General features: G+C 53.4%; 1 protein-coding gene across 1 annotated transcript in view; it reads left to right on the top strand.

Annotated features, from left to right (window-relative positions):
* Positions 1-1664: 1664 nt before the first annotated feature.
* The window catches only part of LOC119955914 (host cell factor 1-like), a gene marked incomplete at its 5' end in the record, with an annotated part of 24627 nt that continues 4984 nt past the window's right edge, over positions 1665-21307 (top strand). Inside the window, 6 exons of the mRNA XM_038782572.1 lie at positions 1665-2007; positions 9087-9259; positions 11274-11465; positions 15666-15884; positions 17082-17186; positions 19653-19884. Of these exons, the coding sequence (XP_038638500.1) occupies positions 1665-2007; positions 9087-9259; positions 11274-11465; positions 15666-15884; positions 17082-17186; positions 19653-19884 (1264 nt within the window). The remainder of the gene's footprint in view (positions 2008-9086; positions 9260-11273; positions 11466-15665; positions 15885-17081; positions 17187-19652; positions 19885-21307) is intronic.

Below are 21307 nucleotides of genomic sequence, written 5' to 3'. Positions count from 1 at the left end.
CCCCCCCCCCCCCCTCCACGTACTCGCACTGAAGTCAGTGTCATCTTCTAGTTCTCAATCATTCTTAGCAGTGTTGTTAATTCCTGTATTAGTACATTGATGAAGGCCTCCCAATTATTGGTTTATTTCCAAGACAGCAACTGAGTGACAGTTTTTCCCAGGCACACAGAGTGAATGATTACATACCCTTCGCAATGTCACTCTGATCTTTCTCCGCTACTGGGCAGCTGTGCTTCATTGCAAATTTAAAGCCTCCAGTCCATCCCCCCCCCCCCCCCCCCCACCCCCCAAAACTCCCGAATGGTACCCATGTTAGGCAGGAGAATGGAATCCTGGGCTGGAGAGGGGGAGCCGAGCATCAGCCAAGGCTGGAAGTGACCGCTCCTGTGCGCGAGCGTCGCTGAACGCAGCGCCTGTGCTGAGGCAAAGGCCGGGCCTTTGGCCAGGCCGCACAGAGGCCCGGTGGCGGTGCTCGAGTCCAGTGTAGCGAGCACCAGCTGCGGTGAGGCAGGGGTGTTGTGAATCAGATGGGCTTGTACGACAGTCGACGATGGCTTTCACGGTTGTCGTTAGATTTTCAATTCCAGATTTTATAATTGAGTTCAATTTTAACCTGACACCCTTTTCAGAATCTGGTGTCCTCATAGAATCCTTGCAGTGCAGAAGGAGGCCATTCAGCCCAGCGGCTCTGCACCGACCCTCTGACAGAGCACCCTACCTAGGCCCACTCCCCCGCCCTGTCCCTGTAACACCACCTAACCTTTGGGTACTAAGGGGCAATTTAGCATGGCCAATCCACCTAACCTGTGCATCGTTGGACTGCGGGAGGAAACCTACGCAGACACGGGGAGAACGTACAAACTCCACGTAGTCACCCAAGGCCGCAATTGAACCCAGATTGAACTGGCGTTGTGAAGCAGCAGTGCCGCCCCTAATTTACTCTGCTCCCTCTCTCGGTCCCCCACCACACGCTCCCTCGCTCGACCCCCCCCCCCCCCCCCGGCTCCCTCCTTCTGCCCTGCGTGCTCCCCCTCTCGTCCCCTGTCCGTCCTGCGCGTACCCTTCTCGGCCCCCCTTCTATGCCCAACGCCCGCCCCCCAACTGCATCCAATCAGAACGCCACTCCCTCCCCCCCCCCCCCCCCCCCCCCCTCCACGTACTCCTCCCATTAACCACATTATCCCGCCAACTGGGTTCTGACCACCTGACTAAGGCTAAGACAGTGTCTCTAATTATCGTCTCCCCGGGGAACCATTCTGTAACCAAAATTCCATTGGCCCTATTTAGGTAAACAATATACATGGTCGGAATGAATTATGATCTTTCTTTTATGACATCTTAATTGCACCTTTTGTAGCCACACTGTCTGCCTGATAACCGGGATTTTAAAATACATCACTGCAGTCACGTACGGATCTAACTCCAGTTTTTAGCCATTTCTGTACCAGATACACACACCACAACATATATCTGAAATTCCTACATTCCTCACACTCGGTCTCTGGATTGCTCCTCCAGTGACAGTACCAGTACACTGTCGCCTCCTGGGGGTAGTGTCGGAAAGTGGCATTGAGGGAGAAAATGGACCCAAATCTGATTGGATGCAGATTGGCCTCCTCGGAAACCCTTGTTGCTGATGCACCTAACCCCTGGCTGTTCTTCCCCTTGCAGAGAGGCCCCCGGCTCCTTCGAGGGTACAGCTGGTCCGTGCCAACACCAACTCTCTGGAGGTGAGCTGGGGGGCCGTGCCCACCGCCGACACCTACCTGCTGCAGCTCCAGAAGTACGACATCCCCGTCGCCTCGCCCGCCGCCCACCCGCTGTCTTCTGTGCCCGCCGGGCAGCCCAAGAGCCCGGCCCCCGCCTCAGCCGCCCCCTCGCCCCAGCAGGTCGGCATCTCGCTCCTGCCGCAGCCGGGGGCGGCCGTCCCCTGCACCTCCCCAGTCACTGCGGCCCTGCCGTCGCCCCAGACCATTCTGGGCAGTGCCACGGGGGTCCGAGGCCCAGGTGAGTGTTTGCAGTCAGCCGCCGAGCAGTGGGTTAGGGGAGCACTAATCGAGGGGCGCTGGTGTAGGGTGACAAGAAGTGAGGAGGCAGTGGTATGGGGGACAGTAATTGAGGGGATACTGTTGTAGGGGGACAGTAATTGAGGGGGTACTGGTGTCGGGGTCAGTAATTGACGGGGCAAAGTTGTGGGGGGACAGTAATTGAGTGTGCACTGGTGTGGGGACTGTAATCCAGGAGGACATTGTTGTCACGGCAACGGTTGTCGATGAGGCGCATTGACAAATTAAGGCAGTTATTGAATTGGTAATGACTTTTTAAAAAATGTTTATTAAAAGTTTTTTATAATACCAATCAGAAAAACAAGCAAAGTGCAAAACATCACAATCCCATATAAAACTTTTTAACAAAAATAAGGAAAAACACACAACTAACCTAAACCTCCTAACAACTGGTGGTGACTAACTCCTTAAAAAAGGATATGAATGGTTGCCATTAGCGATAGAACCTCTCCACCGACCTCCTGATGGTCAACTTCAACTTCCTCAAACGCAGGAAATGGAATTAAGTCACCCAGCCAAGCAGAGGCACTGGGCGGAGTGCGACTTCCAACTCCGCAATATTCGCTTCCGGGCTTTCGGTGAGGCAAAATCGACAACATCCGCCTCTACCCTGGGCTGAATCACCGGCGAATCTGATACTGCCACCAGCAGACACGGGGCCTAACTCCACATGGGGGGATCTCTGACATGATATTGAAGACCTGATGTGGAGATTCCGGCGTTGGACTGGGGTGAGCACAGTAAGAAGTCTCACAAACACCAGGTTAAAGTCCAACAGGTTTGTTTCAAACACTAGCTTTCGACGCACCTGTGGGACTTTAACCTGGTGTTAGACATAGAATTTACAGTACAGAAGGAGGCCATTCGGCCCATCGAGTCTGCACCGGCTCTTGGAAACAGCACCCTATCCCAAGGTCAACAACTCCATCCTATCCCCATAACCCAGTAACCCCACCCAACACTAAGGGCAATTTTGGACACTAAGGGCAATTTATCATGGCCAATCCACCTAACCTGCACATCTTTGGACTGTGGGAGGAAACCGGAGCACCCGGAGGAAACCCACGCACACACGGGGAGGATGTGCAGACTCCGCACAGACAGTGTCCCAAGCCGGAATCGAACCTGGGACCCTGGAGCTGTGAAGCAATTGGGCTATCCACAATGCTACCGTGCTGCCCCGTGTTGTAAGACTTCTTACTATGATATTGAAGAATGAAGCCAAGGAGCCTACACGTTTTAGGTAGGACAGGAACATATGCGTGTGGTTAGCTGGCCCAAAAGAACAGCCATCACGTCTATCCTCCACATTTCGTGAAGAATCTGGTCATCCTCGACCTAGTCCAGTGCGTCCTGTGCAATACTTCGGGTTCATCCCAGTCGAGCGCATGAAGATGTGGCGTTGAGCCGGTGAAGGGCCTTCGCTCCACACCTCACCGGTAAGAACGTGGCCCAGTTCACTTTCCCAACTCGCCATCACACCACTCACCGGCTCTGAATCCCACGAAAGGATGTCGGTCCAAAATAAAGCCTTCGCCAAAACCGAGCCAGGGACAGGATCCTCCTCGTCAAGGAAAAAGGTGGCGCCAAAGGAAGGGGGGAAGGAAAAGCCTTGCGGGGGGCTGGAAAATACAGAAAAAGGCAGGAATTTATCAGCTAACTCCCTGAAACTAGTAGCCCTCCCCTCCACAAACAAGTCCCCAAACCGCTCCAGAGCTTTCACTCCCCAAGACGTTGGGCCCAAACCGGAAGGTAGGAAAAGGTGATTATTGCAAAGCAAGGCTAGTGGGGGGGGAAAAAAAGGGAACGGAACTTGAAATGCTGTCTGAACGGTTTCCAAAACCTGAGGGAGGTGATCACGACTGGGCTTGAGGAAAATCTAGAGTGGGGGGGGGGAAGGGAAACGTTGCAGTGACTATTGTTAAGAGACCCTGCAAGAGTGTGCGGTCAATTCCAGCCCCACCTACCCCGGAGTCCCAACATTAGTGAATTAACCAATGACGTGTGTATTTTCCTGAGATCTTTAACCGTTGACCCTTCCAATGAGTTCCAGGCACCAGATTGTACGTAAAACATTAAGCAATACATGGTAAAAGATGAATATATAATGGCAAGATTAGAACAATGGTCTGCAAATCTAACTATTCCCCAAACCCCGACCCATCCTCCACCCAGACACACACAAGACAAACGTACGGTAGGGATAGGGAAAGGATTGAAAATAACAGGGACTAAAAGGAGTGAGGTGGTTCTTTGCTGCGAGATAAAGGTGTTTGTAGCCAGCGATCTTCTAATGGTGGCCTTCCACGAGAGCCTGCAGGCTGTAGAATGCTCTCTGGTAAGTCGCCTTCACTTTTAACAACCAGGATCTTCATCTCCCGCCCTGAGGACTGTGCAATTCTAGCCTGTGCCCACAGGGTGGACTATCAGCTGCACTTGAGTTGAAACTGCAGTTCTCAGCATGAGAGTTCAATGTGGGCCCCTGTCCTTGCTCTGAACCCTCAGGAAGAATCCAACAGGGGAGAGAGAATGTGAAGCACTGGCTTCACAGTTCTCAATCAGGATAGAAATGTCCATTTGCCCACAGCTCCTCTCATAGGTCACTTTCATCGGCGAGCTTGAGGTATTTAAATCGCCAGGGCTTTTCAAACAAGAGATTTTAGCCTTTCATAGACCTGGTTGGAGATATTTAAGGCAGAAGTTACTCCCCAGACTGGCTGGACCCATTCAAATTGCCACGGCAGGGAGCTGACAGAGAGAGCCCGGACTGACTGTGTGTTGCTTCCTCGGAAAACTGAGACAAAATGGAGCTTGCCTCTTCTGCCCCAGAAATTTAGCAACGGCTCCACCAATCCCAAACGAGAATCCATCAAAGGCCCGGATATCAGACAAGCTGATTGGCTGCTGCCAAGTCCATCAACATGACATCACGGGCTATGCCATAGGGCATCAAGGGGAGACCTGGGCCAGTACTTTAGATTGGGGTGTTTTCAGTTTGACTAAAGCCTGCAGGTTTAAAACAAAGCCTAATGATGTAGGGGCAGGGATTAAAATAGAAACACCAAACAGATTTGGCCAGTTGCTTCCACTGGTGAGAAAAGTAAAAGTATTGCAGGAACGAGCTTCCCTTTGTCCCCAAATAGAATCTGGATCGCTGATCCACAACAATATCTATTGAATGTTAGCTGCCATGTAATAAAACAATAAATTGGCGAGGGCCAGGCCCCCCCCCCACCGACTCGCTGACCCTTTGAAGCAGAACATGATGCATTTTAGCATTCTTACCCACCCCAATCAAACAGGATTATCAGTTTGTTGACCTTGATAAAAAAGACTGGAGGAGAAAAATGGGGAGACACTAAAAGAGAAATAAAAAGTTTTATAAATTTAGAGTACCCAATTCATTTTTTCCAGTTAAGGGGCAATTTTAGCGTGGCCAATCCACCTACCCGGCACATCTTTGGCTTGTGGGGGCGAAACCCACCCAGACACAGGGGAGAATGTGCAAACTCCACACGGACAGTGACCCAGAGCCGGGATCGAACCTGGGACCTCGGCGCCGTGAGGCCCCCAGACTGGTGTCATTTAACTTGTGAAGTAAGGCCCAGTTGTGGGCTACCCGGACCCCCACAGAGCGGAAGCCTGTCTTGGCAATGTGAAAAGCTAACGCCCCCAGTCAGGCTTGCCTTTCAGGGGGGATTAGCCGGGAAGCACTCACTCGGGCCGAAGTTCAATTTATACCCAGAGAACATAGAACAGTACAGCACAGAACAGGCCCTTCGGCCCTCGATGTTGTGCCGAGCCATGATCACCCTACTCAAACCCACGTATCCACCCTATACCCGTAACCCAACAACCCCCCCCCCCCATTAACCTTACTTTTTAGGACACTACAGGCAATTTAGCATGGCCAATCCGCCTAACCCGCACATCTTTGGACTGTGGGAGGAAACCGGAGCACCCGGAGGAAACCCACGCACACACGGGGAGGACGTGCAGACTCCGCACAGACAGTGACCCAGCGGGGAATCGAACCTGGGACCCTGGAGCTGTGAAGCATTTATGCTAACCACCATGCTACCGTGCTGCCCCGAGAAGGGCAACTTCATTACGCCTTCAATGGAGGAAGCTGGCTGTAAAGAGAGTGCTCCACCCCACTGTAACTAATACCCCTCCCAATTCTTAGAGAACCTCCGAACTATCGAGAGCGAACAGGAGTGGGGACCATGGGCAGCTTGAATCTAGGAAAATCTTAGCGCCAAATCCAAACCTCCGAAGAGTCTCAAATAAATACTTCCATTCCACTCATTTATCAAATGCCTTTTCAGCTTCATGAGATACTACCACCTCCGCTTGGGCACTGTGGATGGGGAGGGGGACAACATTTAACAGGCGACGTATATTGGCCGACAATTCACAGAATCATAGAATTTACAGTGCAGAAGGAGGCCATTCGGCCCATCGAGTCTGTACTGGCCCGTGGAAAGAGCACACTACCCAAGTCCACCCCGCCACCCTATCCCTGTAACCTAGCAACCCCACCCAACCCAACCTTTCTGGACACTAAGGGGCAATTTAGCACGACCAGTCCACCTAACCTGCACGTTTTTGGACTGTGGGCGGAAGCCGGAGCACCCGGAGGAAACCCACGCAGACACGGGGAGAGCGTGCAGACTCCGCACAGACTGTGACCCAAGTCGGGAATCGAACCTGGGACCGTGGCTCTGTGAAGCAACTAATCTAACCACTGTGCTACCGTGCCTCAGGGGATTGTTGGCCCTTTACGCAACCTGTTTGATCCTCTGAGCTTATATTTGGGAGGCAAGGCTCCAACCTAAGCACCAACTTAGCAAGTAGTTTAAAGCCCGCATTCAGTAGCGAGATGGAACAATGTGAACCACAATGTGTCGGGTCTCATTCCTTCTGAAGTAACAAGGAAATAGAGACTTGGTTGAGGATTGGAGGCAACAACCCCCTGATAGGAAGTCAACTAACAAGTCCGATAATAAACATGAACGAGAACCTCTTGGAAATCCATCTGGACCTGGGGACTTGCCAGACTGCAACAACCCAATACATTTTAAGATTTTGTTGGGGTACATCGGGGAGTCCAGCTCACTCTTCCTATCCAGCTCAACCGTTGGGATGGGTGGACTGTCCAGAAAGTTGGACATGACCGATTTATCTGCAGGAGGCTCTGATCTATAAAGATTGCGGTGAAATGATTTAAAAACTGCATTAACCTGGTTGCCGTCGGAATTGATCTCCCGGGACGCCGCCTGCCGTTTGAGTTGGTGGGCCAGAAATCGGCTGGCCTTCATGCCGAACTCTGGAGCTCTGTCGCTGACCTACTGCCAGAAGACAATAATTCAACAAGAGCAAATTACTGCAGATGCTGGAACCTGAATCATAAACAGAAAATACTGGACAATCTCGACAGGTCTGACAGCCCCCCAGCGGACTGGCCTCTCACAGAGTAAAGGAGTGTGCGCTAGTACAGGGAGACTGTAATGGAGGGTGCGCTAGAGTATGGAGACAGAATTGGAAGTTGTGCTGGTGTAGGGCACAATATTAGAGGTTTGTGCCGGTGTAGAGGGGTGGAAATTGTTAGGGGGGGGTGCCAGTGCAGGGATGCCAGTGTTGGAGGGCGGTAATGGAGGGGGCGCCGATGCAGGGGGGCGGTAATGGTGGGAACATCAGTGTAAAGGGGTGGTAATGAGGGGGGGGTTATAGAGGGGATGCCAGAGTAGGGGGACAGTAATGGAAGGGAGCGTCAGTGTGGGTGATGGTAATGGAGTGGGCGCCGGTGTCGGGGGTGATAATGGAGTGGGCGCCAGCGTAGGGGGATGGTAATGGAGAGGGGGCCGGCGGTGTAGGGGGGATAGTAATGGAGTGGGCGCCGGTGTAGGGGGATGGTAATGGAATGGCCGCCGGTGTAGGGGGATGGTAATGGAATGGCCGCCGATGTAGGGGGATGGTAATGGAGTGGGCGCCGGTGTGGGGGGATAGTAATGGAGTGGGCGCCGGTGTAGGGGGACAGTGATGGAGTGGGCGCCGGTGTAGGGGGACAGTAATGGAGTGGGCGCCGGTGTAGGGGGATGGTAATGGAGTGGCCGCCGGTGTAGGGGGATGGTAATGGAGAGGGGGACAGGCGGTGTCGGGGGTGATAATGGAGTGGGCGCCAGCGTAGGGGGATGGTAATGGAGTGGGCGCCGGTGTAGGGGGATGGTAATGGAATGGCCGCCGGTGTAGGGGGATGGTAATGGAATGGCCGCCGGTGTAGGGGGACAGTAATGGAGTGGGCGCCGGTGTAGGGGGATGGTAATGGAGTGGGTGCCGGTGAGGGGGGATAGTAATGGAGTGGGCGCCGGTGTGGGGGGATGGTAATGGAATGGCCGCCGGTGTAGGGGGACAGTAATGGAGTGGGCGTCGGTGTAGGGGGATGGTAATGGAGTGGCCGCCGGTGTAGGGGGTGATAATGGAGGGTGTGGTGGTGTAGGGGGTGGTGTCGGGGGTGATAATGGAGGGTGTGGCGGTGCAGGGGGATGTAATGGGGGGGGGGGCGGTGTCGGGGACGGTAATGGAGTGGGCACCGGTGTCGGGGGTGATAATGGAGGGTGTGGCGGTGCAGGGGGATGTAATGGAGGGAGGGGGGGGGGGGCGGTGTCGGGGACGGTAATGGAGGGTACGGTGGTGTAGGGGGATGGTAATGGAGGGGGCGCCGGTGTCGGGGGTGATGGTGTCGGGGGTGATAATGGGAGGGTGTGGTGGTGTAGGGGGCGGTAATGGAGAGTGGCAGTAATGGAGGGTGTGGCAGTGCAGGGGGCGGTAATGGAGGGTACGGTGGTGGAGGGCGCGGCAGTAATAGAGGGGGCACTAGTGAAGTGGGACAGTATTGCGAGATGCGCCGATGTAGGGGGTCGGTAATCTCGAGAACCGACCTTTCCCATGCCCCTCCCCAGTGATCAGTCAGCCTCACGTTCTCTCTCCCCCCCCCCCCCCCCCCTTATCTACCTTCAGGCACAACGGCAGTCCTCCGGGTGGCCTCACCTCAGACGTCTACAGTCCTGTCGACCGGGACCTCGCTCATTGCTGTCAGGCAGGCGGCTAACCTGCCGAAAGTACCGGGCGCTGTGACGACACTACCCACTGGGGTCCGCATGGTGGTGCCTGCCCAGGGCACCCAAGGCATGGTAAGTGTTTGCCCGAAGACCCGCGGGTGCTGCCCCCGCCCCGATTAGTGTTCCTGCGACGCCTGAGCACGCCGGCAATTTGCTTCATCGCACCTCACTCCCCAAACCTTTAGAATTCTTTGGGAAGTCTGGCAACCATGAAAACTGAACGGGCGGCAACCCTTTCAGCCTGCCATTTCGGTGCCCTCCACAAAAGAGAGGAATAGTGTTACGGTTGGAAAGTCTCGCTCCATCTGTTGGCATTTCCACACCTGGAGTACTGAGTACAGTTTGGCTTCCTTGCCCTTACTTAAGGAGGGGATTTACCCGCGTCGGAGGCCGATCAGAGGAGGTTCACGGGGCCAATTCCTGGGATGAAGGGGGTTCGACTAATGTGGCAGGTCGGGATCCTTATTCCGAACACATTCAACATAACACAACCTAAACTTCGAACAGCGTATATAGTTTGCACATTTTCTCTTCCCCATTTACTCCTCACCTCCCTCCCTGAGCCCTCTTCGCCCTCGGCACCTTCCCTGCCCACACAGATTCCGAGATTAACGTATCCACCTTCCGGAAGGTAACGTATCTACCTGCCTTGGGGAGGAAAATTGGGAGGGACTGAAACAGAAATGGGAATCTTGGCAGTATGTTCATCTTCACCACTTGCACCTTGCCCGCCAATGTCGGGTACAGCGAATCCCACCTTTTAAGGACCCCCATCACCGTCTCCACCAACCCTGTCAGATTCCACTAATGCGTTACCTGAATCCCCAGGTACCTGGATCGCACCCTTGCCACCTAAAATGGCAGTCCCCAGTTTCCTCCATTAGCCCCTCTGCATTCATCGCGAACATCTCGCTTTTCCCTACATTCAATTTATAACCCAAAAAGGCCCCAAACCTCTCCAGTAAGCCCATGATTCTGTCCATGCATTCTGACTGGTCCGTCACAAACAACAGCAAGCCATCGGCAGACAACGATATCCAGTGCTCCCTGCCTCAATCCCCCACCACTCAGCCGAGGCCCAGAGTGCCATCGCCAAGGGCTCAATCGCCAGCGCGAACAGCTGGACAGTGGACTCCCCTGTGTGACCCAAAATACCCCAGGTTTGTCTCATTCGTCCGAACACTTGCACTCAGCCACTAACCCATGCCACAAACACCCAGGCGTGGTCAGAAATCACTATTCCCATGCACTCCGCACCTTCCACCCCCAACAGCACTGCCCGGCCACCACAAAAAAGTCAGTCCGGGAATATATCCCATACACATGCGAGAATAAGGAGTACTCCTGTCCTGGCTGGCCAAACCTCCACCATCCCCATCCTCTCCATACCCCCCCCCCCCACCCCCACCCTACCTCGGCCCCCTCGTGCCATTCTCGACCTCTGCATCGACTTAGGGCCCAACCTATCCACCCTCTGCTTCAGAACACGATTAAAATCCCCCCCCCCCCCCCATAATGAGCTGGTGAAGTCCAGGATAGGCTTCTTCATGAATATGGCACCGTCCCAATTAGGCTCATGTATCTTGACCAACACCTCAGAGTCCCCACGAGACCTTGTTCTCTTGTTCAATAGTAGGGTGAGTTAGTCAGATTTCTGACCGGCGAGGAGGGTGGGGAAGACGGACAGGAAAGTGGTGCTGTGGCCCACGATCAGATCTGGCACAATCATATCAAATGGGGTAGCAGGACTCGAGGGGCCGAGCTCCTATTTCTTGTCTCCTTATCCAGTCCGGTCACGTTTCCCAGCTCTTGACCCGCAGCCCTGTTCGGCAGGGTGCTCCAGATGCTTCCTCGACCCCCCCACCCTCCCGCATGCCGGGTCTCATCGGCTTTGGGGTGAAGCGGGGAGAAGGAGTTAGCCGGCGGGTCCTGCGCCTGGTGACCCTTACCGCGCAGGTTTTGGATCAGGACAATGATGACGATGTACCTGCTATGCCCCCCCGCTGGACAGATGTTGCTGTCAAACCGGGTGCGGGTGGGGGGGCTTCACGTTTCCCCAATTCATCGATTTTCTTTCTCGAACCAGACGATTGGCGGCAACACGCAAATGAGCGGAATGGCGGCCTTGGCGGCGGCGGCGGCCGCAACACAAAAGATCTCGCCAACCACCATCCCCACTGTGCTTGGTGTCCCGGGCTCAACTATGATCAAGACGGTGGCTGTTGCCCCCGGTTCCACATTGCCTGCTACTGTCAAGATGGCGTCCAGTCCCATAATGGTAGGTGTAGAGACTCCCCATTGCCTCTGTGTTCGGGGGGGGGGGGGACACGACATGTCTGCCTTTTCTTAAACATTCACGGATTGAGAGCGTCGCTGACCGCGGCGGCTCAGCGTTTGTCGTCCTTCCCTAATTGCCTCCTTGAGAAGGCGGAGGGTGAGCCACTGCAGTCTTCCTGCGGTGCAGGTACATCCACAGTGCTGTTAGGGTGGGGGGGGGGAGAGATCCAGTGACAGAGTAGGAAGGGCCGATGTATTTCCAAGTCAGGGTGGGGGGGGTGGGGGAGCTTTGTAGGGAAACTTACACACAAGGGGTGTGTGTTCCCCATGGCGTCTGCTACCCTTGACCGAGGTGGTAGAGGACGCGGTTTTGTGTGGTGCTGTCGAGTCATAGAATCCTTGGTGCCTTGGCGAGTTACTGTAGTGCATCTGGTGGACGGTACAGGCGGCTATTGTTCTGCGTTGGTGGATGGAGTGAGTGGATCTTGAAGGCGGGGGTTAGCGTGTCGATTGATTGGGGGTGGGGGAGGTAGGTACTTTGACGAGCTTCCCGAGTATTGTCGGAGCCATGCTCATCCAGGCGAGTGGGACCGTATTCCCGTCACCCTCCTTGTGCCTTGTAGATGGTGGACAGGCTTTGGCGGGGGAATCAGGAGGTGAATTACTCTCCGCACAATTCCCAGCTTCTGGCCTGCTCTTGGGGCCACAGACGTTATATGGTTGGGTACATTCTGGTCGATGGTAACCCTCATGCTGCCCATAGTAGGAAAGATTCAACAATGGTGATGCTATTGAATGTCAGAAGGAGATTCTGTCTGGTTGGAAATGGCCCTTGTATGCCCAGAATGATATTTGCCTCTTATCTGCCCAAGCTTGAATGTTGTCCAGGACTTACTGCGCAGTGCGGGCAGGAACTGCTTCAGTATCTTGTGATGAATATGGAAATGGTTACAATTTATTTCATATTTGTGGTAGTAGTGTTATTAAAACCCTGGTTTAAAATACATACAGGCAGTATGTCTGTTAAAGCTGTAACTAAGATGGCATAAAAGGTGAGATAATTGTTGATTTTAACCATTTACCTGTTTACAGAGAGATGGCTAATGGCATAGTGTTTGGATTGCAGGAGATTCCTTGGGGTATAGGTAATTTGAGGGATCGTGTTTCGTCCTAGGTAAGCAGGCGATGGGACATTGTCATGGGATGCAGATATATAATTAATGGGAGGAGCCAGGTCTGTCTGTAGTTTTCAGTTTTGCCAAATGCTGGAAGGTTGAGCAGAAAGATCTGACAAGACAGAGGTGTACCGGATCTGCACTTGAAAGGGTCTCTGCCCAAAAGATTCTGCACAGAGATACGCAAGTAAACGTGTTCTGTTGATTAGATTTGCAAGTGGCATTTGAACTGTTCAGGATTGACTGGTTGGGATATTTCTAGTGAAGATGTAGGGCATCAGTTCAGATTTTCTCATTTTATTTTGTAAGAACTGTTAATTGCATAGCTATTTCTTTGATGTCGATATGGTTGATTCTGTGTTTAAATTAAAGTTTCTTTGGTCAGAATCATTGCTCCAGGGTGTGAAGGTTTGGGGTTCCTCGTCCTGGTCTGGGTTTAGAGAACCCGAAAGTGTATCATGGAGTTCACTTGACCCACAACTTTTACTAGATTGTGGTTATGGGGAGCACACGGCCCACTCTACAGGTGTGGGACAGCAGAAATGGAAAAGTATTTTTAAAAGCAAAACAATGTTTATTCTATGAACTCAAGTTAACCTTTTTGAAACATACAGTGAACATCTTAGCAACCATCAATTCAAATACAACTCCCAAAGAATACAGCACTAAGTAATCCTTTAAGCTTTTCTTTTAACATCTATAAGACTTCAAACACCTTTTACCAGAAGCACATCAGGTTTACATTCATTACTAAGAACATTTATAATTCTGAATTCACCAAATGATCAGGAGATAGTCTTTTCATGGCAGAGAGATCAACAGCGCACCTGTTCTGGAGAAAAGCAAATTACTGCGGATGCTGGAATCTGAAACGAAAGGGAAAATGCTGGAAAATCTCAGCAGGTCTGGCAGCATCTGTAGGGAGAGAAAAGAGCGAACGTTTCGAGTCCGATGACTCTTTGTCAAAGCTAACAGACAGAGAAAGTGGGAAATAGTTATACTGTGGAGCGAGAATGAAAGATGACTTCTCACTCCACAGTATAAATATTTCCCACTTTCTCTGTCAGTTACCTTTGACAAAGAGTACACCTGCTCTGTCTGGCTTCAGCTCCAACACTGAAAATGAAACTAAAACACACCCTGCAGCAAACAGCCTAAAATGAAAGTAAAAAGCTGACAGCCCAGCTCCACCCACTCTCTGACATCACTGCAGTAGTAAACACCCATTTCTTAAAGGTACTCTCACTACAGATATTTATATACACACCCATTTATAAACACTCATTTCTTAAAGGTACTCTCACATGACACCTCCCCCCAAGAGAAAAAATAAACCATCAACTTCAAGATGGTTTCATTTTTCACCTATTCACTCACCTTTAAGAAACGCACACAGTAAATATACTTTTTTGTTTCAAAAAACAACACATGCAAACAGGTATAATAATATAGTCCATTTTTTTTTGTTTTACTTCCTCCAACTGAAATCCTTCTCGATTGACAGTCTCTTTGAACAAGAAGGTCTCTGCCCGATCCGTCCATTTCTCTACGCCTCGGCATTTCTCTTTAAAGTCAGAGACTTTAGTTCAATCTGATCACAGGAGTCCCTTTGTAATTCCCCAACACAGGAGCATTGGTTATCACAGCTTTCAGGCAGTCAAATACCTGTTGAAACTCCGCTGTCCACTGAAATTTTCTTCAGCAAGTCCATCAGTGGAGCAATCACCCTACAAAACGTTTGCACAAATGTTCGATCAAATCCACTCATACCAAGAAACCGCATTATTTCCCTTTGTGTCGAGGGTATTGGAAACTCCTCAATAACTGTTGGTTTCACATCCCGTGGGACCATTCAACCCTGCCTGATTGTATGGCCAAGGAAAGTGACTGGGGCTTTTCCAAATTCACTTTTGACTAGATTAATCACCAGACCCGCCTCCTGAAGTCGATCGACTAACTCCATCAGATATTTTAAATGTTCTTTCCATGTCTGGCTGAATATTACCAGATCGTCGATGTATACCGCACAATTGGGTAATCCTGAAACAACGTTTTTAGTTAACCATTGAAATGTGGCTGGGGTGTTTTTCATGCCAAATGGCATAACTTTGAATTGGTATATACCATCTGGAGCCACAAAAGCTGAAATTTCCTTCGCCCTGCCGGATAAAGGTACCTGTCAGTAACATTTAAGTAAATCCAGTTTGGAAATAAAAGCTGATTGTCCCACTTTCTCAATGCAATCCTCCAAACGTGGGATAGGATAAGAGTCCATTCTTGTAACTGTATTAACCTTTCTATAGTCCACACACAACCGTTGGGTACCGTCTGGTTTTGGTCCCATCACTATTGGATCGGTACATGGATTACGGTAGAATGATGGGGTGTAGATTAATTTATTCTGGGGCAAAACTGGGCCGAAGGGCCTGTTCTGTATTTTCTATGTTCATTCACTATGGTTGAGCTCCATTGGCTGCAACCCACTTCAATTATGCCATTTTTAAGCATACTCTCAGTTTCTTTGTTAACTTGTGCCAATTTTAAAGTGTTAAGCCTATATGTTTGATCGGTACAGCCTTTCCCACATCTACATCATCATCATGTATAGCCACCGCCATAATTACCTCAGCTTTTCGCATTTTGTCAGGTAATGTTAACTACAGTGTCTGACAGTCTGCTTTTAGTCTCTGTCCGTAAGGTACTGCGTGTGACCGTCTCCACCCCCAAAAACTTCAGAGCCTCTGAAAGAGCCATTGTCCACAACACACTCCCCACTTAAACTGGAATACCACACCTGAAAAGCACCCACAATATGCTCACCGCTCACTGTCTTTAAGTTCACTGAGCCAGTCCAATAGATAGATTTTAATCAATGGCACTGAATATTGTGCAGTTGTGAGCACGGTGTGTTTGCGCGATGGTGCCTTTGCGCCGGTGTATGGGTATGTGCACGTTTGGGTGTGAGCATCATCCCTCTGTCGCTATTTACCTGTCGCATTTGCCTCTTCCCCCTCCCCCTTCGCCAGGTGAGCAATCCAGCCACGCGGATGCTGAAGACAGCAGCGGCTCAGGTAGGGACTTCGAGCACCCCTGGGACGCCCATGCGACCGATCATTACCGTTCACAAGTCTGGCACGGTGACTGTGGCCCAGCAGGCGCAGGTGGTGACCACGGTGGTGGGAGGGGTGACTAAAACCATCACGCTGGTGAAGAGCCCTATCTCTATGGCTGGCGGAAGTGCACTGGTAACTATCACCACTGTTTTCATGTCTCTCCCTCTCTACACTCTCCCTCCCCTCGCTTTCTTACCATTGGTCGGGCGAGTGATTTGTCATTAGGCTCGTATGTGTCTCTTTCGTTGAGGATGTCTCCTGGCGATTAACATGTGTGTCAAATTGTTGCAGCTGCCAATTGTTGCGTAGTTACACGGAACAGGAGGAGACCCATATAGCCCCCCTCTCGAGCCTGTTACACAGGAACAGGAGGAGGCCCATTCAGCCCCTCTCCAGCCTGTTACACAGGGACATGAGGAGGCCCATTCAGCCCCTCTCGAGCCTGTTACACAGGATGCGGGGGGGCCATTCAGCCCCTCTCCAGCCTGTTACACAGGAACAGGAGGAGGCCCATTCAGCCCCTCTCCAGCCTGTTACACAGGAACAGGAGGAGGCCCATTCAGCCCTCTCGAGCCTGTTACACAGGAACAGGAGGAGGCCCATTCAGCCCCTCTCCAGCCTGTTACACAGGGACATGAGGAGGCCCATTCAGCCCCTCTCGAGTCTGTTACACAGGATGCGGGGGGGCCATTCAGCCCCTCTCCAGCCTGTTACATAGGAACAGGAGGAGGCCCATTCAGCCCCTCTCGAGCCTGTTACACAGGAACAGGAGGAGACCAATATTGCCCCCCTCTCGAGCCTGTTACACAGGAACAGGAGGAGGCCCATTCAGCCCCTCTCCAGCCTGTTACAGGGACATGAGGAGGCCCATTCAGCCCATCTCAAGCCTGTTACACAGGAACAGTAGGAGGCCCATTCAGCCCCTCTCGAGCCTGTTACACAGGAACAGGAGGAGGCCCATTCAGCCCCTCTCGAGCCTGTTACACAGGAACAGGAGGATGCCCATTCAGCCTCCCTCAAAATGGTTGCGTCAGGTGACAGCCCCGCTCTCCAAATGCACTCCCAGTTTGGACAAATTCCCAGAGTCTGTGCACACCGGGGATGCCTCTGGCCGCAGCGTCACTTTTGACGGCATCATTCATGGCGGAGACCCTTTCTGACGCCGTCGGCCATTTCCCCCATCCTTTGTGATGTCAGCACTCGGCTGCCAGTGTGAGTTGGTGCTGCTTGGTGAACGTGGCGTGAACATGTTGCCCCCCCCGGCATGTCGGACTGGTGAAAGCTCCTCCACTCTAACGTCTTGATATGTGTGTGTGTGTGTTCACCCAGATCTCCAGCCTGGGGAAGATGGTGTCGCTGGTTCAGACGAAGCCCGTCCAGTCGGGAATGGTGACGGGTCAAGCGACGTCGAGCGCAGTCACGCAGTACATACAGGTGTGGGCGCCATGCGTGCAGTTTGTGCATTTCCGAGTAGGATGTTCAAGCGCGTCAATAGTAGAGCGAAAGCCTTCGCCTTTTACGCCAGTCACGGTTTTTGTTTATGGAACGTAACGTTGGAAACGACAATGTGCGGACAGCAAGTTCACACAATGTGATAGCGACCCGGGTTATGTTTTTTTTTTGTGAAGTGATGTTGGCTAAGGAATGGATTTTAAGCCACAACTTACATGGCTGAAGTCCCACTTCATTTTCTGCCTTCGTGGTTGCAGGAAACCTTCCGCCCAATTGAGAGGGTAGGTTGGCCTGTGGCTTGATACCTTGTCCGAAATATGGCATTCCCTGATAGTGCCAGACATCCACAGAGCCAAACCCTCCGACCGTGCAACACTCCCTCAGCACTGACCCTCCAACAGTGCGGCGTTCCCTCAGCGCTGACCCTCCGACAGTGCGGCGCTCCCTCAGCACTGACCCTCCAACAGTGCGGCGTTCCCTCAGCGCTGACCCTCCGACAGTGCGGCTCTCCCTCAGCACTGACCCTCCAACAGTGCGGCGTTCCCTCAGCGTTGACCCTCCGACAGTGCGGCGTTCCCTCAGCGCTGACCCTCCGACAGTGCGGCGCTCCCTCAGCGCTGACCCTCCGACAGTGCGGCGCTCCCTCAGCGCTGACCCTCTGACAGTGCAACACTCCCTCAGCACTGACCCTCTGACCGTACAACACTCCCTCAGCACTGACCCTCCAAACAGTGCGGCGTTCCCTCAGCGCTGACCCGCCAACAGTGCGGCACTCCCTCAGCGCTGACCCTCCGACAGTGCGGCACTCACTCAGTACTGACCCTCCAACCGTACAACACTCCCTCAGCACTGACCCTCCGACAGAGCGGCGCTCCCTCAGCGCTGACCCGCCAACAGTGCGGCGCTCCCTCAGCACTGACCCTCCGACGGTGCGGCGCTACCTCAGCACTGACCCTCCGACAGTGCGACGCGCCCTCAGCACTGACCCTCCCACAGTGCGGCCCTCCCTCAGCACTGACCCTCCCACAGTGCGGCGCTACCTCAGCACTGACCCTCCGACAGTGCAGCACTCCCTCAGCACTGACCCTCCGACAGTGCGACGCTACCTCAGCACTGACCCTCCGACAGTGCGACGCGCCCTCAGCACTGACCCTCCCACAGTGCGGCCCTCCCTCAGCACTGACCCTCCGACAGTGCGACGCTCCCTCAGTACTGACCCTCCGACCGTACAACACTCCCTCAGCACTGACCCTCCGACAGTGCGGCGCTCCCTCAGCGCTGACCCGCCAACAGTGCGGCGCTCCCTCAGCACTGACCCTCCGACAGTGCGGCGCTCCCTCAGCACTGACCCTCCGACAGTGCGGCGCTCCCTCAGCACTGACCCTCCGACAGTGCGGCGTTCCCTCAGCGCTGACCCGCCAACAGTGCGGCGCTCCCTCAGCACTGACCCTCCCACAGTGCGACGCGTCCTCAGCACTGACCCTCCCACAGTGCGGCGCTCCCTCAGCACTGACCCTCCCACAGTGCGGCGCTCCCTCAGCATTGACCCTCCGACAGTGCAGCGCTCCCTCAGCACTGACCGTCCCACAGTGCGGCGCTACCTCAGCACTGACCCTCCGACAGTGCAGCGTTCCCTCAGCGCCGACCCTCCGACAGTGCGGCACTCCCTCAGCACTGACCCTCCGACAGTGCGGCGCTCCCTCAGCACCGACCCTCCGACAGTGCGGCACTCCCTCAGCACTGACCCTCCGACAGTGCGACGCTCCCTCAGCACTGACCCTCCGACAGTGCGGCGCTCCCTCAGCACTGACCCTCCGACACTGCGGCGCTCCCTCAGCGCCGACCCTCCGACAGTGCGGCACTCCCTCAGCACTGACCCTCCGACAGTGCGGCACTCCCTCAGCACTGACCCTCCGACAGTGCGGCGCTCCCTCAGCGCCGACGCTCAGCGACAGAGCGGTGACCCTCGGCAAGCCCGGCCCTCCAACAGCGCGGCACCCCTCGGCGCCAGTCCTACGACAACATGGCGCTACCTCAGTGCCAGCCCTCCGACAGTTTGGAAACACTCAGCAGCAGAGTGGGCTGGGAATATGCAGCGTGCACAAGTTCCCTTCTTCCATTCTGACTCCCGAGTTGAGATTGAGTCTCTCCCACAAAAGCTGACCCTCCAAGGCGTGTCCAGACCTCATGTGTTTGTGCGCGTTCCTCATTTCCCCTTTTCTGTTCCCTTCTGCTGAAAGTGTTTTTTGCCAATTACTGAGATTCCTCCTTCATTTACCTGACTTGAGCCATCTGTGAGGTGCCCGGCCCCATCTCTCCTGAGCGAAGGGTTGTGTTTATTACACCTGGGCTGCTGTTGTTGTTGTTGTCTTGCTGTTTGACGGTCGGATCTAACCCTGTGTTTCTTTCCCCCCACCCGCGGGTTGGGGTGCGGGTGTGTATATGCAGACCAAAGGAACGCTCCCTCCAGGGGCCACCATCCTGAAGCTGGTGACGTCGGCCGACGGCAAGCCCACCACCATCATCACCACCACGCAGCCGGGCGGAGGAGCCCCCGTGTCCAAACCCACCATCCTGGGCATTACCAGCATGTCGCCGAACACCACCAACAAACCCGGCACTACCACCATCATCAAAACCATCCCGGTGTCGGCGCTGATGGCTCAACAGGGAACTGCAGGTAATTTTGGGGGTGATTGTTGGGGGGGGGGTGGTGGTCAGGGTAATGGGGAGTCTCAAGCCGGACGGTGAAACGGAACCAGGGCGGGGAATGATTCCACTGGCAACCTACCCACCTCTTCCGTTAAAACAAACTTTATCATTAACACAGGATTAAACACGTTTACATCCGAGCGAAAAAACACTTTTTCAATTAACTGGATGACCGGTTAAATTACGAAGAGAGGGTGGCGCAGTGGGTTGGCCCTGCTGCCTCACGGCGCCGAGGTCCCAGGTTCGATCCCGGCTCTGGGTCACTGTCCGTGTGGAGTTTGCACATTCTCCCTGTGTCTGCGTGGGTTTCGCCCCCACAACCCAAAGATGTGTAGGGTGGGTGGATTGGTCACGCTAAATTGCCCCTTAATTGGAAAATATGAATTGGGTATTTTAAATTTATAGAAAATAAAAGTTACGAGGTGAAATTACATAAATTAGACCTGTTTTCGCTAGAATTTAGAATAATATCCCCTCATTCTTCTCAACTCCAGTGAATATAGGCCCAGTCGACCTAATTTCTCTTGTACGGCAATCCTGCCACCGCAGGAATTAGTCTGGTGAAGCTTTGTGGCACTTCCTCCGGGACGAGTATATCCTTTCTTGGATAAGGAGACCAAAACAGCCCTCAGTACTCCAGATGTGGTGTCACCAGGGCCATGTGCCTCACCCCCAGGCCCCGCCCATGTGCGGCCTCAACCCCAGGCCCCGCCCATGTGCTGCCTCACCCCAGGCCCCGCCCATGTGCTGCCTCACCCCAGGCCCCGCCCATGTGCTGCCTCACCCCAGGCCCCGCCCATGTGCTGCCTCACCCCAGGCCCCGCCCATGTGTGGCCTCACCCCAGGCCCCGCCCATGTATGGCCTCACCCCAGGCCCCGCCCCTGTGCGGCCTCACCCCAGGTCCGCCCATGTGAGGCCTCGTCCAGGGGGCCGCCCAGGTGCGGTAAGACCTTGCTCCTGTACTCTAATCCACTCAATGAAGACCAGCAAATCATGTGCAGGCCCCGCATTGCGCACGCTTTTCTCAGTCTCTCTCCATTCAAAGAGAAACGTACAAAGTGATCTCATTGAAACCTGATGAGGAAGGGGCTTCAGCAATGGCGGGACGTCAGGGTGGTAAAACCCTTGTTAATGGTTGAGAAGCAGCGACCCTTCCTGTCCCTTTCCGTTAGAGATGAGAGGAGGGCGGGGGGGGGGGGAATTGATGCCGAACTGATTTTGGATATGGGTACCCAGTGTTTTGAACGTTTTTTAAAAATGACTTTTTATTTGTTGAAAAAAAGGCACATGCTGTTGAATCTTTTCATCTTGCACGCATCAGGATTGGCACAAAAATATATGCTGAGCAAGAAAAGTGCTGATTGGTTGGCACGCCAAATCTGGTCGTGTT

The sequence above is a fragment of the Scyliorhinus canicula genome, chromosome 21 (genome assembly GCF_902713615.1).
Source record: "Scyliorhinus canicula chromosome 21, sScyCan1.1, whole genome shotgun sequence".
Lineage (NCBI taxonomy): Eukaryota > Metazoa > Chordata > Chondrichthyes > Carcharhiniformes > Scyliorhinidae > Scyliorhinus > Scyliorhinus canicula.
Note: the sequence above shows the minus strand (reverse complement) of the source record. Positions and strands in the feature narration are given on the sequence as shown.